General features: G+C 34.7%; 1 protein-coding gene and 1 non-coding gene across 3 annotated transcripts; one reads left to right on the top strand and one right to left on the bottom strand.

Annotated features, from left to right (window-relative positions):
* Window positions 1–2,128: 2,128 nt before the first annotated feature.
* Window positions 2,129–20,924, bottom strand: LOC126969772 (protein phosphatase 1 regulatory subunit 36-like). 2 transcript variants are annotated; one of them, XM_050815334.1, is made up of 10 exons: window positions 20,738–20,924; window positions 18,546–18,642; window positions 17,812–17,877; window positions 9,608–9,739; window positions 9,393–9,537; window positions 8,471–8,623; window positions 7,066–7,294; window positions 5,545–5,715; window positions 3,565–3,672; window positions 2,129–3,217 (listed from the first exon to the last, which is right to left on the bottom strand). In XM_050815334.1, the coding sequence occupies exons 1-10, from the start codon at window positions 20,827–20,829 to the stop codon at window positions 3,100–3,102; spliced, it is 1,311 nt and encodes a 436-aa protein (XP_050671291.1). In that variant the 5' UTR covers window positions 20,830–20,924; the 3' UTR covers window positions 2,129–3,099. The 2 variants fall into 2 exon arrangements, with proteins under 2 accessions (XP_050671291.1, XP_050671292.1); XM_050815335.1 differs by lacking the exon at window positions 20,738–20,924 and adding an exon at window positions 19,497–19,631.
* On the top strand, window positions 6,886–6,959 carry Trnaf-gaa (transfer RNA phenylalanine (anticodon GAA)). The gene has a single exon. It is a non-coding gene; the product is annotated as a tRNA-Phe (tRNA).
* Window positions 20,925–23,014: the final 2,090 nt, after the last annotated feature.

Below are 23,014 nucleotides of genomic sequence, written 5' to 3' on the forward strand. Positions count from 1 at the left end.
AGGGGAAGAAGAAAAGTGGCGAATCACATCTGCCCCAAAAGATATCACTTCGTGATGACCACGACCGCTCTGTCAAGAGTGTAACGACGAAGAAGAAGAAGAACCTCCTGCGTATCTCGTCCCTTATTTTTATTAAAAAAAAAATAATTGGCCTCTTTCGATTTAATTGAGATATACTTTGTCTACAGGCAGAAGAAGATAATTTACTAACAACTTTTACCATCAGACATGCCATTTTATATTTATAAAATGTTTGGATTTATTCTATGGTGATTTAGTTAATGTAAGTATATAGATAATAAAATACTGTCCAAAAATCATTCCGAATGTGAATAACTTGTATTATAAAAATTGCTGCAATATAGTACCGAATTTATTCCCCACTGTTCCCGAAGTAAACTACTATGGGAAGTAGCTCATAAAACCTTATGAATAAATAAATAATATCCGCTTGCGTGACAAGGCTGTTCTGATAGGCAACCACTTATCTAATTAATGCGTCAACTTTTATCGAAGCTTTAACGATTTCAATAAGGCCTATTCATTTCAGTGAAATGTCTAAATATGAAATGGTGATATTTCTTAACCTTTCAGAACACAATGCATTAACACGGACATGTAAAAAAAGAAGGACTCCGCGCCGTGATATTAGCAAGTGCAGCACCGTTATGCTAGTGTGTGTGCGGTTACGGAGGATACCAGTTACACAATTTTTTTCCCTTAAATAATCATATATGGCCACAAATACTTATATAGTTGTTTTTATACTTTTTCACAACGCATGACGGCATTTTTATAATATTTTATTGCGACGCAAACTGATCTGTCACAGACGATAGCAAATCTCATAATGGCGGCCGATCGGTCGATCGGCTTGTAGTAGTGTAAGGGTGTGCGTGGGGCTATGTATTTACACGTTTACCGGCTTGTTTTGGTGCTTCACTGTTATATAAGGTGACACGGAGTACTTCTTTTTTTACTCGTCCGTGTGCATTAAGTAACTTATTATTAAAATTGTTCGGTTCGCCTTCTCTCCAAACTCAGAGATCTAGGTACATAATCCAGCTAGCTAAGCTGAATATGCTAAGGATTGGCTACCTTAACTGAAGTGGTGGGTAGGTGCCTAATATTAATATTTATTTATGTTTGTATGTTTGTATGTTCTCAATTCGTCAGTATTTTTTTTATGTTTGATACCTCAAAACTTTCGACTGGGTGAACCGATTTTGATCATTCTTTTTTTATTTGAAAGCTGGTGCTTCTCGTGTAATTTGGTCTTGATTTTGGAATCCATGACAAATTAACGGAACTCTTGAATTCTTAGGAGCAAATTAACGATACTCGGCCGAATCTTTTTTATGATATCCGGATATTTAAGTCATCTAGCATAACATAGTTATAGTCAAGTAATTGTCGTAGTCGAATATGATGATCAAACGGATTCCTTGTATAAAAATACCCAATTATTTTTATACTTTTTAGTGCATATTATATCTATTATTTTGAAATAGTGTTTTTGAAGTCGGTTGTATTTTAGTTAATTTTATTTTATTTTATTTTATTAATAATCTAGTTAATATCTTGTTTTATATTATTGTAAATGTAAGGCTTTGTTGTAAAACAGTAAGTTCTATTGTGTTATATAATATAATAAGCATATTTATTGAAGACTATAGATTACAGATTTTAATTTGTTAGTACCTAACTTAAAAAAATATACCTTAAACTAATAGCGTTCCTTATTATAAATCTTAATCCCATTCTATCCAGGGTATATGCCTCCTCCACCTTTTTCCAAAACTCTTTATTTTTTGCTTTCTCCAGCCAATTTTTACCTGCCACTGAGGATGTCATCACTCCACCATTTGGGTCTACCTCGATATCCGTTACCTGAGGGACCACTTCACCTTGTGGCTTCTAAATTTCATCTTTGGTCTGGGACCCTAGCCACATGTCCTGAACATTGCCATTTCATTTTTACAAGAACATCTGTAAGGTTGGTTTTGTGTCTGATGGTTTTGTTACGGATTTCACGTATCTTTCTTAGCCTCAAAATAAAATAAAAATAGAATAGCCTGAAGATACTTGAGGCTATTCTATAATATTCTAATTAAATTAAAACAATCCCTATATTAATAAATATATATAATAAGAAATAGTTATTCATGTATATCAGTTAAAATAACAATAAATTATTGTAGAACAGTAGAATAAATTTACCATTTGATTCGCATGCACTAGATATAGGTACAGAAGCGTATGTTGTTTAAAAAATACTACAAAATAATTCTACCGAGTGAATGTTTTACTTCGTAACAATATTAATCTTCCCATGTCAATTATTTGATGAAAGTATTGGCAAAATTGTCACTACTACTATAGGTTATCAATATTTAAATATATCAATAAATAATCTTATTTCATGAGAAATTGTTAACGACTGAAAAATAAACAAAAAATATACCTTGTGATCGTAGCTAAAATGCTACAAGTTTTATATTATATGGTACGAAAAAGCAAAATCACAAACAGGCAGACAGTTAGTGTTAGACAGATATACATCGCATATTTCAATAGCATCTGTATCAGTCAAGGAGCAACAACAGTCAACAGTAAACGCAACATATTTAGTAGTTGCATCGCACACAACAATAAAATACTTAAATGTTGGTACTATTTCATTCGCGATAAGTTAAGACTCGCGTAAAGTGCTTCTCTACTTTTTAATATTTTTGCAAGCACGCGTCTGAGGCTGAGATCTATATAGCGTACTCAGACTTTACTTACGTAAATCTTAGTTGAGTTTATAGTTTAGCGCAATCTTTGATTTGGCATTTATAGTCATTTGACAGCCGAGATTATGCTGAGCTGAAGCTAAGACAGTACCAATGGAAAGGTCAAGCGCGCGTTCCCTTATACACAGTACATTTACCATTATTATTGAAGAAACTTTTACATTATTTGATTATAAGTTTGAGTAATCTGACAAAGTTTAAGTTCGCTCTATAAATCTGACCCTAAGACTTTCAGGTGTCATCTTATCGCGCACTAGTGGTACCTAACATAGATATGTAACAGGCCATTTTCTAACTAATAGCATCAGCGTCCATGTGGATGAAGTAGCTTCAGGAGTCTGTTCTGCCAACGACGGCGTTGCGTCTCACTACAGGATCGTACATCTTCGGGGTCATCTGGGAAGGACGGTGGGAATTCCAAACTGAAACAGAAACAATTAAAAAAAAAATATTAGCAAACAGGAAGTAAATCCAAGTTATGTATATAATATATATAATATGGATTAAGAACTCACAAAGCCATTTTCTTTCGCTGTGTTTACAATACAATGCTGAATTATGTCTATAGTATATACTTGAACGAAACTGCGCTGGGTTTACTATTTTCTGTTTCTGTCCAGGTTTAAATGAATGGTGATAAAAATTCACCCGCCCCTTTGATGTGCGCCCCTTTGTCAACAACATCGAGAGATTAACACCGCGACAATGTTGATTGATTAAAAATTATAATGTCGATATACAATAACTTAGTAACCGCTTTGTAACTTACATCCGAGATTCTTTACGAGGCAACACAACTTCCGGATAAATCCTCTGGGCGACCAGCTGACTCTTTTTATTACTTGAACTACTTTTCGATGAGTAGCTTTGCGCCGAACTGGTGAAAAATTTAATATTTTTCAATATGTGAATACAATTTAACATCTCAGAGATCTGTTATAATTCAGGTTATAATAATTTTTGCCATCATGCAACCTTGTACAGAGATCTAATTTCATAAGCCACAAGTTAGGATATCATCCCCACCATCTGGATGTGTGGCGGTCCTCCACAGTGCGGTTTTCAAGGAGCTTTCTTCCACGTACTACAAAGCTGTGGAATGAACTTCCTTGTGCGGTGTTTTCGGGACGATACGACATGGGTACCTTCAAAAAAAGCGCGTACACCTTCCTTAAAGGCCGGCAACTCTCCTGTGATTCCTCTGGTGTTGCAAGAAATTGTGGGCGGCGGTGATCACTTAACAACAGGTGACCCGTACGCTCGTTTTTCCTCCTATTCCATAAAAAAAGGTAGTTTTTTGTGAATACGGTGCAGATGAAAACCAGTCAGATCAGGGTTTTCGGTACACTATGGCTATGTTAATGAAAAGAATGGATTGGAAGCATTTCAAGACTGACTTAGAACAAAACTTTCAACAGAAAAAATTAGCTTTCAAATTATATATAGTCTACAACTGTTGACCCGGCAAACGTTATCATTTATGTTACGTACCCCGTTCATTGTATGAGTTGTCATATGTAATCAAATGTCATTGACTGATTTATTTGTATTGCGAATATATAATTTATAAATTAAAAAAATATTATTTCCTGTCTCCTCAACACGCAGAATCTTACGGTATAAGTATAATTCCGATCGGTTGTATAGTTTTTGCAGTATAACCGAAGAACATAACCGCGCATGTGCGTGTGAGGAAAGATATACAGGGACGGAGGGATCTGACCTGATAAATGCTGGTACTCCTCTTCAGCCCCCGGAGGAAACAATTGGCTTTTATATAAATCCTTTCTTCTTCGTTTAATTCGTGTTTAGTGGTTAGGTCACTTAGTCACTGATGAGGCTAGTAAGATGGCGGGACCGCCATTAAAATTACGAGAATACGCGGGTCGCGGTGCGCTGCGCAAGCGTGAGAATGCGTGATCCACCGACGAGAGAGTGTGAGAGAGGTAGGAGTAGAAGAACGGGGTGCGGACGGGGGGATGAGCAAGCGGAGAGTGGAAACGAGAACTTGACAACTGACGTTGACACTGACAGTTACAAGTTTGTTCCCAAATGAGCAAATGAAATAAGGCGCCAAAAAACCGGCTCTCCATTAATTAGTATACATTACAATCTCCAACTAATGTAGGTTTAACATCGAAAGAATATTGATTTAAAATGACGACAAAATATCTATTCATATTTAAGAAAAACTGAGCTATTTTTATAAGATGACTCTATAGTCTATAATGTATACTAATAGTCTATACTAGGCACAGTTTTAGGTGAAGAAGACAACCGTAATGTCGTCAGAAGAAGTAAGAGTCACCCGATAGAAAGAGAGGCAATTCTACGTGAATAAAAATATAGTTAAATAGCGCTGTGTGATTTGAATTACACCTTATTGGATGGTAACAAGAGTCCCTATTTCTTTGAGTATATGTACTTACTATTACATATTCTTAGATATAGATTTGGCTACTGTTTGGTTTCATCGCGATATTCAGCCTAGCGAAACTCTCTTAGAAAAAAGCGATTATATGAAACGTGCAGTGATTGATAGATTGACAGATTACGGCTATAGTCTTATAAAAAACGTAGATAGCCGAAATCCACTACGTTTAAGCAACTATTCGCTATCAAACTTAGTCGGATTATACTTCATCGCCATATTGTAATTAGTATTTCAAACTTATGTCAAATCTCACTGCACGTTTCATACTAAACTTAGTAGCAAATTGTTAGCTTAGGTGAATTAATTATTACTAACTGAACGGAGCCCTTTGATTTGGCCGATTCGGTTGAGGTGGGTAGAGGCCTCAGCATGGTGTCGAAGGTAGACCGCGGCAGGCCAACGATGCCAATAACTATTCCAAGCTGAGACAATGTCTCTTCTGAACTTGCCACAGCTCCTTTCATGTAGTGCAGTCTTGGTGACATTCTGTATGGATAACCAATTGAATAAAATAGAATTTACGACGTAAGTAATCGTTTTATAATAAACGAAAAGCCCGTAACTACCTCTATAGTAGATATCACCTATTTTTAACCGACTTCCAAAAAGGAGGAGGCTCTCAATTCGTATGTTTGTTACCTCAGAACTTTCGACTGGGTGAACCAATTTCAATGATTCTTATTTTATTCTAAAGCTGGTGCTTCCCGTGCGGGATTAATTTATATTGTTGTTATCAACATTCAGTGGGTTGTTTTTTGTTAAAATATTCGTTCAATTACATTCTCTCTATTCTTTTCTTACACACCAGTAATTTTGAAAACCAATACAGGTCGAGTTGTGTTAAAAGATCGTAAACATGCGGTCATATTTTTATTAGGAAAACACCAAATGGTTACATAATATTAAACTTTTCAAAGATCCTGCTTAAAATTATGGAAGGGTGGTGTTACGCGCGGGGTGAGGAACTAGTGGTGAATTTCACGAAATTTGTCTAATTTTGTGGGATACTTTTTGACGTTGAATTGTTCTTTTGGTAACTGATAAAGCAGACTGGGCAGAAAAGTTCTCGAATGACGACCACGTACCGGAAGACTTAGTGTCAAATTCCAATTCCATCTACTAGGCTCCGTAAAATTGCTAAATCTTTTAAAGTGGATTGTGTTATATTTTATAATAAACTCCCATATGAAATTAAAATATTACCTATTAAAAAATTTTAATGTATCGTAAAAAATAAATTAATAACTAAGGCCTATTATAATGTGAAAGATTACTTGAATGATAAAGATAGTTGGAATTAATGTTCTAAATTTTGTTAATGAATATTGTTATTCTCATTTGAATGCTATTGTAACTTTTGTACTTCATCCTGACTTGCACTAAATAACTTATAAAGTTTTACAGTGAATAAAGATTTTTTTGACTTTGACTTTTACTTTGTCAGTAGCCCCCTGTAACCCCGTATGTACGCTGATTGGGATCTACGCGTCGTCCTAGCACCCTGTTTCAAACAGACCTTATTCAACGCCGATACATAAACGTACATAAACGGAAGCACACAAATAAAATTTGAAAAACGATGCGGTCTTCCAACCCACTGTGGATGAACCTGAGAGTTGAACAAAGCAAACAGAATTTTATAACAAGGCTGTACTCGAACGGTTAGCTCAGTTGGTTAGAGCACCGGCACGAAACGCCGGAGGTCGTGGGTTCGAATCCCGCATCGTTCATAAAATTTTGTTTTTCAAATTTTATTTGTGTATTAATCCTAGAAGTGAGGGTTATCACTTTAAAAACATAACATATTGTTTATAAACGGAAACAAATAAATCTTACTGTGAACACTTGATGACGCCTATACCCATCATACGATAGTCGATCTCCCTGTGACAAAACACTTCGTTCATCAGCGGCGATCTGGTGTTGAGTTTCTTGTCCTTTCGCACGCAGTGTCCGAGTAGAACGCTGTGTTCTTCCTTTGTCATCTTCACTATATAGTTTGTATGTAAGTTGTGCTCAACAGCGTTGAAAATTTCAGACTTGAATACTCTATTCACCTCCAATTCTATATAACATTAAAATATAGATACAATAAAAAATCAGCAAGCTTAGGAAATGTGTGGAAACTTGGTCAGAATGATTGAAGCATCAAATTACACAAAAAGCGCGTACACCTTCCTTAAAGGCCGGCAACGCTCTTGTGATTCCTCTGGTGTTGCAAGTGAATGTGGGCGGCGGTGATCACTTAACACCAGGTGACCCGTACGCTCGTTTGTCCTACTATTCCATAAAAAAACTTATTATTTATAATAACACGCTACAAGTGTTAGAAATAAATAAGGTATGAAAGTATTGGATATTGGCTAAGCACTCAGATTTTGTAACAGATAATTATTAAAAATATAAATACAATAAAATCTGCAAATACTCTGATACTCAATTTCAATGGGCTATATATACATATGGCTGGGTATATAATACAAGTGGAAGTGACTCGCGATATCGTGTCACGGTTATGCGGAGGTCCGCAACACTGGCTCAGTTGCGATTCGCTACTTACTGTGACGAGACGTCTCGATTGTTTTGAAAAATATAATAAAAAATATAAGAGCGCTATGTATTGGAATTTGGTTACAGCATTGAACAGCTGAACTTGTTGCTTAGTGCTGCAAAATGGATTGTTAGATGGAAAAATATCCTTATTGGTTTGGACATTCATGAGTTGTGATAAGACTTAATATTTAACAGCAGTAAAAAAGCGTTTCGCCTCTCATTTTTTATTTGTATGTAATATGTACATTTGGGCGGCACACTATAGAGGTTTAAAAACACTGCCACTTGTTTTGTTTATTTGTAGGGCAAGGGTAGACTCTAAGGGTCAAAATAAAGATAATATTTTGTAGGTTCTCATAGTTCTTGCACTATTTTATGCTCGACCATACCTGTCTACTTTTTATATCATACTGTAATTTGTGCAACACCTAAACTTATAGCTAATAGTTAAAATGCAAGGATTTTCCCGGAAAACTAGGTATAAATTCATGCTATATCGACGAGAGAGATGGAACAGCAATCAATATATCTCACACAGTATATTCTCAAACCTTGATCTAATCGAAAGCATAATAAAACGGCTCCAGAAAGAACAAACATTAAGACTTAGTAGATAGATAGTATTCTATAAGTCCAACAGTATCATAATTTATAGTGACACACCCGGATAAAATAATGTTACTGGCACCTATCTGATTGAAGGAGACTCGTCCGAGTGCCAGCCATACAATCTGTACACACATACGCAACAGCGTCTCAAACAGCCGTGCGTCTTTGTCAGATAAGGATCGCCGTTTCTTCTCAGGTCCCATGTGGTGGAACTTTCTCATATCACCTCCACCTAAATAATAAATATGAACAATGTAGTACGTATCCACTTAGCCATATATTTATAAAATACGACACAATTAATACATTCATTCTCTTTGACACAAAAAAATATTACAATGAGAAGACTATAGCAACTGTCTACTCGTGCACAGACTACTGACAGAATGTTTAGTGTAAGGACGGGCTGCTGAGAAGCAGTGACTTGTGTCTTCTACAATTACACAACAATGTATTTAGTTAGCAATGCAGAAATGCCCACAAACCATCAAGTATCATCAAATAAACATTATTCAATTAGGCTTAAACTAAGCGCTTTTAAATTACTGAATCTACTATATGTTCGGATGAAATTGATCTCGTGAGAGGAACATACAAAAAACTCAATGGCGACTCTTTTCAATCAAATAGAGTATTTTACAATACACTGTAAAATACAAAACAAATTAGTTTGTAAGGTGCTGCATAAATATATATATAGAATATAAATTATTTCATAAAAAGTAATAAAGAATAAACTGTATAAATATAAATTATTGGATGTATCAACCTTTAGAGCTTGAACTCATTATATGTGTAAGGATGCAATGTGGAACAATTAGTAATCGCATCCAACAAATACAATGATTTAATAACTATAACAGGTCGACCTGGCACCAAAACTCAAATCAACCGGATACATCATAATATTTTCATAAGTTGTTAATTTGCTATTCGTGAAAAAATGAAAGGATCTTTCGGTCTATATTGTTACTAATAAAGGTATCGTAGTATAAACTCACCAATCAACATCGTGCTGTATTCTTTAGCAACTAATAGCCTTAAATCGGACAAATTCTCACGAAATTCCCCCTCGAGTATTTCGCATTGTTTTGTGCGTATCTTGGTCTCCAACTCAAGTATACGAAGCGCCATTTCCTCTGAAATCTTACAGAAGCTATTCACATAAAACATCCAAATTGTTAAGTGAACAATCTGACGAGAAACACGTTTTTACCTGTAAGTAATACTGGCAGAATAAGATGAGAGCTCTAATGAACCTTTCCGTCGTCGGCAAGTGCAACATGTTTATTAACATTGGGCTTAAAATATTCACTGGAGCCGTGTACAACGCGATATCTTTAACATCCTGCGTAAACATTATTAAAATATCAACTAAGCCTCTGATTATCACAAGCTTAAATGTTAATAATACTAAGCTTTGCGCCGCGTCTTTGAACACGGACGTCTAAAACATAATGTCATCTATATACATTGTACACATTTTAAGACCATGACGAGACAGCGAAACGTAATTGTGAAACATGGCGTTCATTGGTTCCATTTGTGTACAGATATTATTAAAGATTTGGTGATAGGGAAATATTTCAGGATTAATAACAGTACAGTTTAAAAACATGATTAGTTGTAGTTAGATAGAAACGGTTTTAGTTAAGAATATTTATATTTTCCATAAATTATCCCCAATTCCTCAATGGTCCTAGGTACACCATAGTACTGGCCTAGGTACATAGGGTAGGTATGTTGTACCTTGGCCATAAATCCCTTTTTTCGTTGTTATTATTAAAACACATGTAGATAAGTATGCAATTTTCATTTTTGATATTTTGGTTTTTACCTTTCAAAATATGCAAAAATAGGTTTGCGTACAGTTCGTCAAATAAAAAAAGATTTCTAAAAAACTGTCCTAGATACAACAGGTTTTCGTCGTTTTCAAAATCTGTATTATTGTTTTCCATAATAAGAAGGAAATATCTAAAACTCAACAGAGCCGCCCCGTTTCCCCTTGCCCGGTTTTGTCCAGCTTCCGATAGAAGCTCGGTGCCCCAATGATTTAGAATATAATAGTGTAAAGACAACCTTACAGCTCGATAACGCGTGACCAATTTTGATTTGTTAATGCGAGTGTGCGAATTAGCTAGCCTTATATTCAAAATACTAAGAAAAAAATTCCAAGAATGGCTGACTGTATATGACTTGTCAATGAAAATCGGTTACAGTTACATTTTTTATCTTGCTGTATCTCTTATACTGTGTTCGGTAAAACTTTAGTGCTCAAAGTCGCCTCGTTGGTTCTTAGCTATAGGAATTTTACCTAGTAGATAGTATTATGTGTTTGAGGTCTAGATTTTTTTGCATCTATCTGCCCTAAATTTTCATATTTTTTGATACCCCACATTCATAGCACGGAAAGTCGTAAAAATTCGAAGTGTTTAATTATTACCACCCACACTCCCGTCACTACTTGTAATCAACGCTAACAGCAACTCTTAGGACTTCAATACTCATTCCCAGTTATCGTTCACGTCACTTTATTATCTATAGCGTAGCATAAAATTAAAGTAAGTAATTGAAATTTTGTATTTTTCAAACAAACAATTTACATATTTTAAAAGCTCAATTTTAATCACCACCGTGATTATGTGACGTACTCGTGAAAATAGATTTTATGGGTAAAATTAATTTTATTAATTGTAACATAATGTACATAAGACTCTTAAATTAATAATTAACAGAATAAATTCAAATTCAAATATTTTTATTCAAAATAGAATTATAATCACTTATTGAACGTCAAAATCTACCACCCATTCAAAAGAGACTGCCTCAGACCTGAGAAGAATGGGCGCAAGAAACTCAGCGGGCTTTTTTTATATAAAATATGGATTACAATGTAATATCGTACAATAAACATTAATAATTAAAGAGCCTGAGGGTGTTCGCTTTAATCCCAGTCCGTGGTGTCATTAAGAAAATCGTTTATGCTATAATAACCTTTCCCACACAAACGTTTTTTAACAATTCTTTTAAATTTCGTAACACATTTGTTTTGTACATTTTCTGGGATCATATTGTAGAAGCATATACATCGCCCAACAAAAGACTTACTAACTCGACCCAACCGAGTAGTAGGCATAACAAGTTTATGTTTTTTCCTCGTGTTAACATTATGAATGTCACAGTTTCTAGAAAATTCCTCAATGTGCTTATGAACATACAAAACATTATCAAAAATGTATTGAGAAGCAACAGTCAAAATGTTTATTTCTTTAAATTTTTCTCTTAATGATTCTTTAGGACCTAGGTTATAAATCGCGCAAATAGCCCTCTTCTGCAGCACAAAGATAGTATTAATATCGGCCGCACTGCCCCATAACAATATACCATAGGACATAATACTATGAAAATAACTAAAGTATACTAATCTCGCCGTATCTATGTCAGTTAACCGTCTGATTTTCTTAACCGCATATGCTGCAGAACTAAGCCTATTCGCCAATCCTTCAATATGGGGGCCCCACTGCAATTTGGAATCAAGAGTAATGCCAAGAAATATAGCAGATTCCACTGGTTTTACCACCTCTCCATTTAATAAAATATTCGCATCTACATTTTTGACATTTGGCGCGGTGAATTTAATATATTTGGTTTTATGATTATTTAACAATAAGTTATTGGCGCTAAACCAGTACACGATGTCAGATAGAGCATTGTTTACTTCGTCATATAAAACTTGGCTTCGTTTCACTTTGAATATAAGTGAAGTGCCAAAAGAAGTGACTCGGCAACACTGGTGGAGGAGACAATGGTGCTTGAGATGGAAACTGGAATGTCAGAAAAAAATTTCTCAAAAGCAGAAGCTACTTCCTGCTCAGAGTGGATTTTTGTATTGTTTATTATTAGATTATATTCAAACTTGCAGTCTTTCGCTCTTCCAGATTCCCAGTTAATAACTTTCCAAGTCATTTTTATTTTATTTGAAGCATTTTTAATTATTTCTCTAATATGCATTGACTTAGCAATAGTACATACTTTCTTAAATAATTTTGAATAATTTTTCACATATACAAGGAAAGATGCATCATGATTACATGATGATCTCATACTATAGAGTTCATATAACCGTTGTCTGCTCCTATGAATACCAGCTGTTGCCCAGTTGTTAAATGACAAGAGACCACCCGAGTTGACTGTCTTTGAAGTAAATATAGAAGCAAACTCTGTTTTAATTATTTTAAATAACTTACCATACATCTCATTTGGAGTACTGTTATAATTCAAATACAAGTTTGAGAGTTTTTCTGAAACATTGCCTCTATATTTCTCCATTCGCCTATTGTTTACCGGAACAAACATAAACTTTTTAGTTGAAGTACATTTGTTCCCTTCAATATTAAAAGAGGCTAGTGACCAAAGTGGTCTGAGCTCAGTTTACTAATTATTGATTGAGAAATAGGTACCACCTGGTGTTTTTTTTCTACAAGGTTAGGTAGATCATTTATATAAATTAGGAAGAGGAAGGGTCCAAGAATAGACCCTTGTGGTACCCCCATACCGAGAGGAGTCCCAGGAGATCTCCTGCCATTCACCTCGACCCTCTGAATCCTATTATTTAAATATGAGATCAGAAGATCGAGTGCAGATCCTCTTATACCATAGTGGCATAGCTTCCTGACCAGCGTTGAATGTTGAACACAATCAAAAGCCTTGGATAAATCACAGAAGATACCAAGTGCATTCTGTGATTCCTCCCAGGCCTCAAAAATATTCCTGATGAGTTCAACACCTGCATCCGTAGTCGAGCGTCCCCTAGTAAAGCCAAATTGTTTTATATGAAGTAACTTATAAGTGTTAAAGTGAGTAAGCATTTGGCTTAAAATAATTTTTTCAAAAATTTTACTAAGGGTCGGCAACACCGAAACAGGGCGATAGTTATTCGGGTCAGAAGTCAGTCCCGATTTAAATATTGGTGTAATTTTACTTCAGAAGGTCAGGAAACACGCCATGTTCAATACAGCTATTAAAAACTAGTGCTAGATATGGTGCTATGACGTCAATAACAGAACTTATTATTTTTACAGATATGCCCCATATATCAGCAGTTTTTTTCATTTCTAAGGATCTGAAAGTTTTAATTATTTCTGCTGGGCTAACAACACTGAATTTGAAATTTTGTTTACATTCCTTAACATTTTCCAAAAGAAGTGACTCGGCAACACTGGTGGAGGAGACAAGGGTGCTTGAGATGGAAACTGGAATGTCAGAAAAAAATTTCTCAAAAGCAGAAGCTACTTCCTGCTCAGAGTGGATTTTTGTATTGTTTATTATTAGATTATATTCAAACTTGCAGTCTTTCGCTCTTCCAGATTCCCAGTTAATAACTTTCCAAGTCATTTTTATTTTATTTGAAGCATTTTTAATTATTTCTCTAATATGCATTGACTTAGCAATAGTACATACTTTCTTAAATAATTTTGAATAATTTTTCACATATACAAGGAAAGATGCATCATGATTACATGATGATCTCATACTATAGAGTTCATATAACCGTTGTCTGCTCCTATGAATACCAGCTGTTGCCCAGTTGTTAAATGACAAGAGACCACCCGAGTTGACTGTCTTTGAAGTAAATATAGAAGCAAACTCTGTTTTAATTATTTTAAATAACTTACCATACATCTCATTTGGAGTACTGTAATGATTCAAATACAAGTTTGAGGGTTTTTCTGAAACATTGCCTCTATATTTCTCCATTCGCCTATTGTTTACCGGAACAAACAAACTTTTTAGTTGAAGTACATTTGTTCCCTTCAATATTAAAAGAGGCTAATTGACCAAAGTGGTCTGAGCTCAGTTTACTAATTATTGATTGAGAAATAGGTTTATAATTAGTAAAAATATTATCAATACAGCTTTTAGAGGTGCTGGTTACTCTAGTAGGTTCTAAGAAAATATTTGATAAATTATATGATTTAAGCAAAGATTTGAATCTAATACTTGTGGTGGATTTTTCTAATAAGTTAATATTAAAGTCACCTCAAATCATAATATATTTCTTAGATTCTGATAATTTTGATAGAACCTCCTCCAATACACTCTCAAATAACTCATATAATGCATCGGGGGGTCTGTATATACTTACAACAATGGCACACTCAAGCTCTGCACAGGCTATTTCAATAGTACGTTCAACAGAGAGGCCCACAATATCTTTACGGTCTTTGAATTTAAATGATTTACTTATAAGTATAAGAGAGCCGCCACGTGTTGCCTTTTCTCTGCTAAACACACTTGCCACCCGATGACCACTGGAGTTAAAAATGAGCTCATATTTTCTAAGCCAGTGTACAGTAAGACATAAGATATCAATATTTTCATGGTTCATTAGTAACTCCAGTTCCAGTTCTTTACCTAACAATCCTTGCATATTTTGGTGCATCAGGTTTATAACTTTACAATTATTATGTTTACTATTACTTGTACATTGTGTATTTATATTGCTAGAGGAGTCCCCTATTGTCTTATTGACTAATTTAAATAATTTGGAACATATTCCAAACCAGAAACTAAACTATAAGACTGCTCAATAGAAGCAGTGTTAATCAAATAATTACTTTGCTCAATAGGAGCAGAGTCCAACAAGCTATTACACTGCTCAATAGAAGCAGTGCTAGTCGACTTACTAACCTGCTCAATAGAAGCAGGGGACCGAGTTGCCAAATAATTGGCTGAGTTATAAAATAAATAAAAGGATAGCGATTTAGCTATCTGTCTTTTATAAAAATTAGATAGGTGTAACCTATCAAATGTCAACATTTTACATTTATGATTAATTATATTATTAATATCAATTATGTGTATGTTACTACATAATAAATTACCATTATATGTCACATAATTTGAATGAGACAATAGGGTTAACATATTATTCAAATTGTCTCTTGCTTTGTTTTCCTGTGGCAAATCCTGTATGAATGGCAGTGTGAATAAAGTTTATTTGAATTTATACATATTACACCTGTACCAGACTTGTGCTTATCAAAAACGCCTGTAAATTTTTTTTTCAAACTTTATAACAAATATACAAAATCATATAAAAATTTTCAAATGTTTCCTAGACTTTCAAAATTATAGGGGTTGATGACTTGTAGGGTCGAGGTGTGCCAGGTGATGGTTATTGTACTTAGCAAGCTATGACTCATTCCCATAAGAATTACTAGGCTTAGACATACCGTTACTCGGAGGGTCCACTAGCTCTTGGTCTAATTACTTACAGGTTGTTCCGAAATGATGTTATGGAAACTTATTTAAAATTATCACGCGAGTTGGATTCAATCAGGGCCTGCGGTAAATAATGGGAGCTTCTCCTTCCGCCGTCTGCGCGCCTCGCCTCCCGCGTCTACAGTGTAGTGATGTACCATACGAGTTTTTATTCATCGCCACGCTCGAGAAATGGCGATAAATGCTTGAGACATTGTGTTGAAGGCACAACAAAAAATTGAGACTTAATTATTAGGTTAAAATGGTAAACTTGGGGCATTGTTTAAATTTATCGACAAACTCATGATTATAGGCATCAATTATTATTAGGTCACAGCACTATCGCATTCCTGAACTTTGCGTTCAACCCGCGCGTTATGTGTAGGTGAATTATATATTATTTATTAAAATTGATTTTTTATAATAATAATAAATTTATGATTATATTAAATCTATGACAGTCAAGAAGCTCTAGCAGTGCATTCATTTGATGTCGCCATTGTGGCCCCACGCTGTTTATTTTCTCAAATTTGATTCCTTTAGAATTCTTTTTGATGTCACTTCTAATATACTAGATACTAATACCGCTTCGGAAGCAAATGCCGCTCTGAGTGAGAGGAAGAGGCGCAAGAAATTCTCCCAGCATTCTTTTTTTCGCTCTTTTTAATAAAAATATACAATATTTTACTGTCATTGCTATTGGTATAAAATAATCATAATCTAGTACCAGGCTGTCTGATCACTTAGATATTCTACTTTAGCTGTAGAGTAATAGGATTTACGAAAGTGACAATGTTTATAAAACATTTAAATTAATTTATAGATAATGCCTGACCAGTGGCTGGGGACTTTATTATAAAAGTGTATACATTTCCCCTTAAAGGTATTATATATCTTATGAAGCCTACTAGAACTAGTTACAAGCAATCTCTTATTTCTAGTGTTATACTCGCAATAATGAAAATCACTATTAAGAGCAAAAAGGTGACGATTTGTTACGATGTGTTATTCTGGTGTGTAAGCTCTATTATTGTAAAGTTTCATCAAAATCCATTCAGTAGTTTTTGCGTTAAAGAAGTTCAAACATACATCCAGACATACAAACTTTCACATTAATAATATTATTAATAGGAAATAATAGGATATTAAGTTTTCATAAATGTACTGACAATGAACAGTCATAACTCATAATATTTATTTCTTTAATTTTTTCTTTGAGATATATATCTATAACCAAGCTGATATTATACAGCACGAATAGCTCTCTTTTGCAGGGCAAACACTATATCAATGTCAGCAGCATGACCCCACAGTAAAATACCGTACGTCATGATACTGTTAAACTAACTGAAGTACACTAATCTAGCGGTCGCAACATTCGTATACTCTCTAATCTTTCTAACAGCATATGCCTCAGAGCTGATATATCTGCCAGTTGGGCAATATGTGGACCCCACTGAAGCCTTTTATCCAACGTGATACCCAAGAAGATCATAGTGTCCACAGGCTCAAAACCCTGGTCATTTATAAGTACGTTGGTTTGTACCTCCGCTGTGTTTGGTGTAATGAACCATAAACACTTTGTTTTTTTTTTACTGTTTAAGTGAAGATTATTCGTCTCAAACCAACGCACTATCTTTGAGAGTGCATTGTTTACCTCGTCATCAATACCTGCATGTCACTTCACTTTAAAAATAAGTGAAGTATCATCAGCAAACAATACAATCTCATGGCAATCATCTACCACAAACGGTAGATCGTTAATATATATAAGAAACAAGAAAGGACCGAGAATAAAACCCTGCGTAACACCTATTCCTACAGGTTTGCCCCAAGAATGTTGCAATTTACATCGACTATCTGAACTCTTCCGCTTAAATATGATTTTAACAGATTTAGGGCTCTACTTTTAACTCCATAATGCTTTAGTTTTAAGAGTAAAGTTTCATGGTGGAACAGTCAAATGCTTTGCACAAATCACAATAAATGTCCAATGCATACTGTGACCCTTCCCAGGCGTCAAAGATGTACTCAATGAGTCTAGTATTAATTGTTGGTAAGCCCCTAGTGAAACCAGATTGATTTTAAAATATCTAAAACAAAAATGATGCTAGTTTATATTACAGAAGTATAGAAATATTAAATAGATTTACACACTTGGAGAGTTATTATATCGGGCTGTCCTGGTTTTAATTTTCTTTGGTAACGTCTCCGGAATCGAATCTAAAATCAGTCAGAAAAATATTTTAAAATATTCGCCTGTACTTGCGGATTCGTTTGTATAGGGTCTTGTTTAGATACAAAAACATCGAAAAACGGAAGCATTTCCCTTCAAGCAGCCCTTCTTTTCTGTTCCAAATTTTTCTTTAGCTACATTTATTCCATATAGACCCGAACAAATATTCGTATCGAAATACGTGCAAAATTTTGTGGTGATCGGTTGAGAACCTAAGGGTGAATTCGTAACAAGCAAACGGACATTCGTCATTATAATATTAGTCAGGATGTATAACAAGAGATTTTGTATTGTAAATGTCCATGGGTGACACTTCTCACTTCCCATCAGATGAGCATATTGCCTCGTCTAATATAAAAACAAATGCATTAATTTACACTAAATAAAATATTTCATGAATCCTTGTTATTGGCAGTGTCGAACTAAGGAACACAGACTATAGGTTCAAAATATAAACAACCATAACTTATGGTTGTTTATCTTATTTTATGGTATTTTAAATATAAATTTGAATTTTTGCCGAAAAACGTGCATACATGAAGTTTTATTTGTGATGTTATCACCAAGGGCGTCCTTACACAATACAAGGTGTTTAAAAAAATTAATATATTTTGTGTGAATCCTATATAGATACACGTATAAGAAACCAATATACCTGTTCAATTAAATCAACATCGTCTCTGAATTCAACAGTCCCTGTGGGTGCCTTTATGGGTATATGGATGGCTTCTACTGGTTTAGGTGGGAGATCACTGAAATTTTAATTTTATGAAATATATACACGTTCCTATTTCTAACCTAGACCTCTTGACCGGTACATGGTCGCCATTCGAGGACTTAACTACCCCAATGGCCATCTGTCCTTCGAGCTATGTGCCCTGTCCACTGTCACTTCAGTTTCAGAATCATTCCAGGTATGTCGGTGACTTTGGTACGTATATCTTCATTTCTGACTCGATGATGCAGGGAAATTCCGAACAAAGCCCTATACATTGACCTCTATATAATATACGTACTCCATATTACTAAAGGATTGGACTTAGTATTCCGTAGCACGAATTAGGAGGTAAAAAATATTGTAATTGATAGAGCTTTAGGCCACGGATATAATGATACCACTCTAATTACAAAGTAATGCACTGTTTTTAAGAAAAGTAATGAAAAAAAATCTAAAACGGGTAAATCACGTAAATAAAACGCTACATGAGCGCTGACATAGCGGCGGGAGGCTAAAAACTGTCAAACGTAAATGAAAAACAGTGACATGAAAAGAGAAAAATAGTATGGAACAGACAAGACGTCTTCATCAATTAAAAAAAATAGATGTCGTTAATTTCCTGTATTGTTTATTTCGTTTCTATCGTAGTTCGTGAATGTTCCTGTGTTCTGATTTGTGTTCAGCTTTTAGTCTCCCGCCGCCATGCCAGCGCTCTTGTAGCATTTTATTTACGTGTTTTAACCGTTTTGAGGTTAGAATTTTTTTCATTATTTTCTTGAAAACTGTGCATTACCTTGTAATAAGAGTAGTAGCAGTTTAATCGTGTACCAAAGTTCTATCTATATGAAAAAAAACCTAACCAACGTTAGATTATGTTAGAACAGTTACCAGCAGCTGCAGCGGCCGGCGAGTGCCAGAACCGAATTGTAGGCGTTTGTAGGCCTTTCTTTCCTCCGCATTTACAAATTGGGGAACCATCCCAACCCTTAAAAATGTGATAATTTAAGGTTAGGTTATAATGCTTCTTTCTCTGGAACTGTGCATTACTTTGTTTTAAGAGTGGTAGCATTAAAATCGTGGACTAAAGCTCTATCAAGTAAAATATTATCACCTCATAATTCGTGCAACGGTATACTAAGCGTTAACCTTACTAAAATAAAATTATAAGTAACATTTGCATACATGATCCATGATGCTTCGTCTAGCTATGATGAAGAATATATCAAACATTTATGGATCCTTACAGCTATCGTGTATACCAGTTCGTTCATGTACCTACACATTTTCATGACAGAATAAATATGAAAAGATTTTTCGCAGTTGCTATTTGTACGGGTACTGGACGAATAAATTATATTTATTCGTACATTTATTTTTTTTTTTTTTTCAAAGTTGACCTAGCTCAGTCGGAAAGTGGTTTTTCTTAATTTTGTGATTCCTTTTTTATGTATTAAAAAACTTATCATAACACATTTGTCTGATTTTTTAATTACCTATTCGAATGTATGATCTGTGTTATATTTACGTGTTTACCCGTTCAGAGGTTATAATTTTTTTTCGTTATTTTCTTGAAAATTGTGTATAGTAATAAGATTAGTAGCACTATAAACATCGACCAAATCTCTATCATTATGTTTTATAAAAATTGGTTAGGTTAGGTTATGTTAGAGCAGTTAAAACAACGCACGAGCCGAGCGTAGCGTGCCGCGGAAGCGGCCGGCGAGTGCCAGAACCAAATTGTAGGCGTTTCCCCCCATTAACAAATTAGGGAGGAGGGAGGCGGGAGGGTAGACTTTTATTTTGGTTTTTCTTGAAAACTGTGTATTACGTTGTAGTAAGAGTGGTAGCACTATAATAGTGGACCAAAGCTCTATCAACTACAATTCATTAGGTTAAGTTATGTTAGAACAGTTAAATTTCATTCAATGATGTCTTTTTTCTCTCTAATCCGATAATCGGACGACTAATTAAATTCATTCGTCCAGTTGCCGGAAGAATAGCAACAGCCTATTCGTACAGTACCCGTATTAATAGACTTAGCCAAGATTTTTTAGGTATTTTTTTTTCTGAGTTCTCATTCGGTTTAAACAGTTCCCTTTATATATTTTATCTGTTAATATGAACTTAACCTCACAAAAGTTAATTTCTCCGCTTCTTCATCCCAGACCCAATGGCCATCTTCGTACATGCCTCCAAAGCCTTCATCTTCGTCGTCAGCCATTACTTAAACACTGTCTCCGTAAACCTTAGATTTTATTTAGGTAAAACAATTAATTAGTAAAAACGAAAAACGTCAATTTATTAGCAATGTTTTGACGTTATAATTGACTTATGGTTGACAACAAATTCCTGATATTTTTATATTATTATTTATGCTTCAAAGTATCTGAGAAGGTTCTTAGTTACAATTCTTGAATATGTACGTACATTAGAATTTTTGTGTATGTACATTATTAGTATCATTTTTTGATCCTATAAAAGTACCAATTGGTTTGAGTGAGAGAGGAGTAGCCTGCCTACCACTGACGTATGCGTGAGAGAAAGGGAAGTTAGACCGACTGGCGCCGTAACGCGTAACGTTACTCCCTTATGAAGTTATTCACTTCAAAATTAAATAAATTATTATGAGTTAATAACTCCGATGTGCTAACTCTGACCGCTCCGCCGACACTCATGTAGTGATCGCAGGCACGTGTCCTCTGCCCCCACCTCACCGACTCTACCGGTATGTCGCCTAATTATCGTGAAGATGTTCTACTTATACACTTTATACTTACTTTGGCAGCAGAGAGTAAAATTGCTAATTAATAATTAATTAACACTGCACAATGTCCACAAATAACCAACTTAGATAAGGATAAAAATATTTTGCCACAGCACAAATAAATACTAGATATTATATACTTAAGTCGACGTATTTATAGTTTTAAATTTGTGAAACAGAGCGTGGAGCAAACAGGATTATACAGCAAAGAGACATGTGTGTCAGGTGTACTAATTCATTGAATTCGTGGCCACACCCGATTACACAAGGGCTGTCAACTGTGGTTGTAAAGCACCGAATCCCTTTGATCATGTTCACTCTGCTATGCCATCAGATCATTCTTTATAGGTACATTTACTGAGATATAAAAATATACTACCCTCATTTTGTAAATAATCTTGCAGGCCTTTTCTATAAGTACCTATCAATAGTATATTTAATTATTTAGTTTACCTATATTTAGTTTGTGTATTTTTACTAAGTAAGTATCTGTTGCAACGGATTTTCAGATGATAGTAACATACTTACCTATACGAATATTTTTATGATTTCGTACCCGTAAAAACGGAACCTTTATGAATTCGTCATGTCTGTCTATCTGTCCGTCCGTATGTCACAGCCACTTTCTTCCGAAACTATAAGAATTGTACTGTTGAAACTTCGTAAGTAGATATATACTGTGAACCGCATTATGATTTTCACACAAAAATAGAAAAAAAACAATTAACTTTGGGGGTTATATAACATACTTAGAACTGAAACTCAAAAAATTTTTTTTCATCAAACCCATACGTGTTCAAAATTAATATTGAGGTTTATCATATTATTTTTTTCTAAACTAAATAGTTTGCGCGAGAGACACTTCGAAAGGGGAAAAATGTGTGTCCCCCAGCCCTGTTACTTCTAAAATAAGAGAATGATAAAACTAAAAAAATATATGATGTAGGTACATTAATAACTTCAATCAACTCAAATTTTATGGGTTGGATTTAGTATCCCTTAGCACGAATTTGGATTTAAAAAATATTGTAGTTGATAGAGCTTTAGTCCACGATTATAATGATACCACTCTTATTACAAGGTAATGCTCCGTTTCCAAGAAAATAACGAAAAAAATTCTAACCTAAAACTGGTAAATCACGAAATAAACACTACATGAGCGCTGCCATCGCGGCGGGAGGCTAGAAACTGTCATAAAATGATTTTGGTTTCTTAGTAAAATATAAGTACAGGCAAAGGGTTCAAGCTCATACAACCAAAAATTGTATGAAAAACAGTGAAATGAATGTAACAATGTAATGTTTTTCTTGAAAACTGTGTGTTACGTTGTAATAAGAGTGGTAGCACTATAGTCGTAGACCAAAGATCTATCAACTACAATTCATTAAAATTGGTTAGGTTAGGTTATGTTAGAACAGTTAAAACAACGCACGAGCCGAACGTAGCGTGCCGCGGTAGCGGCCGGCGAGTGCCAGAACCAAATAGTAGGCGTTTCCCCCCATTAACAAATTAGGGAGAGGGAGGGTAGACTTTTATTTTGGTTTTTCTTGAAAACTGTGTATTTCGTTGTAATAAGAATGGTAGCACTATAATCGTGGACCAAATGATTGAATTTGAATATGAAAGCTCTATCAACTACAAG

This window comes from Leptidea sinapis, chromosome 19 (assembly GCF_905404315.1).
Source record: "Leptidea sinapis chromosome 19, ilLepSina1.1, whole genome shotgun sequence".
In the NCBI taxonomy this organism is placed as follows: Eukaryota; Metazoa; Arthropoda; class Insecta; order Lepidoptera; family Pieridae; genus Leptidea; species Leptidea sinapis.

Excerpts from the sequence above, each read along its gene's own strand:
- LOC126969772 (XM_050815334.1), bottom strand. The coding sequence starts at position 20,829 with ATGGCTGACGACGAAGATGAAGGCTTTGGAGGCATGTACGAAGATGGC. Across the intron at positions 8,624-9,392 it reads ATACAGCACGATGTTGATTG|GTGGAGGTGATATGAGAAAG; the intron begins GTGAGTTTATAC and ends TTTATTATTTAG. Across the intron at positions 3,218-3,564 it reads CCTCGTAAAGAATCTCGGAT|TTTGGAATTCCCACCGTCCT; the intron begins GTAAGTTACAAA and ends TTTCTGTTTCAG.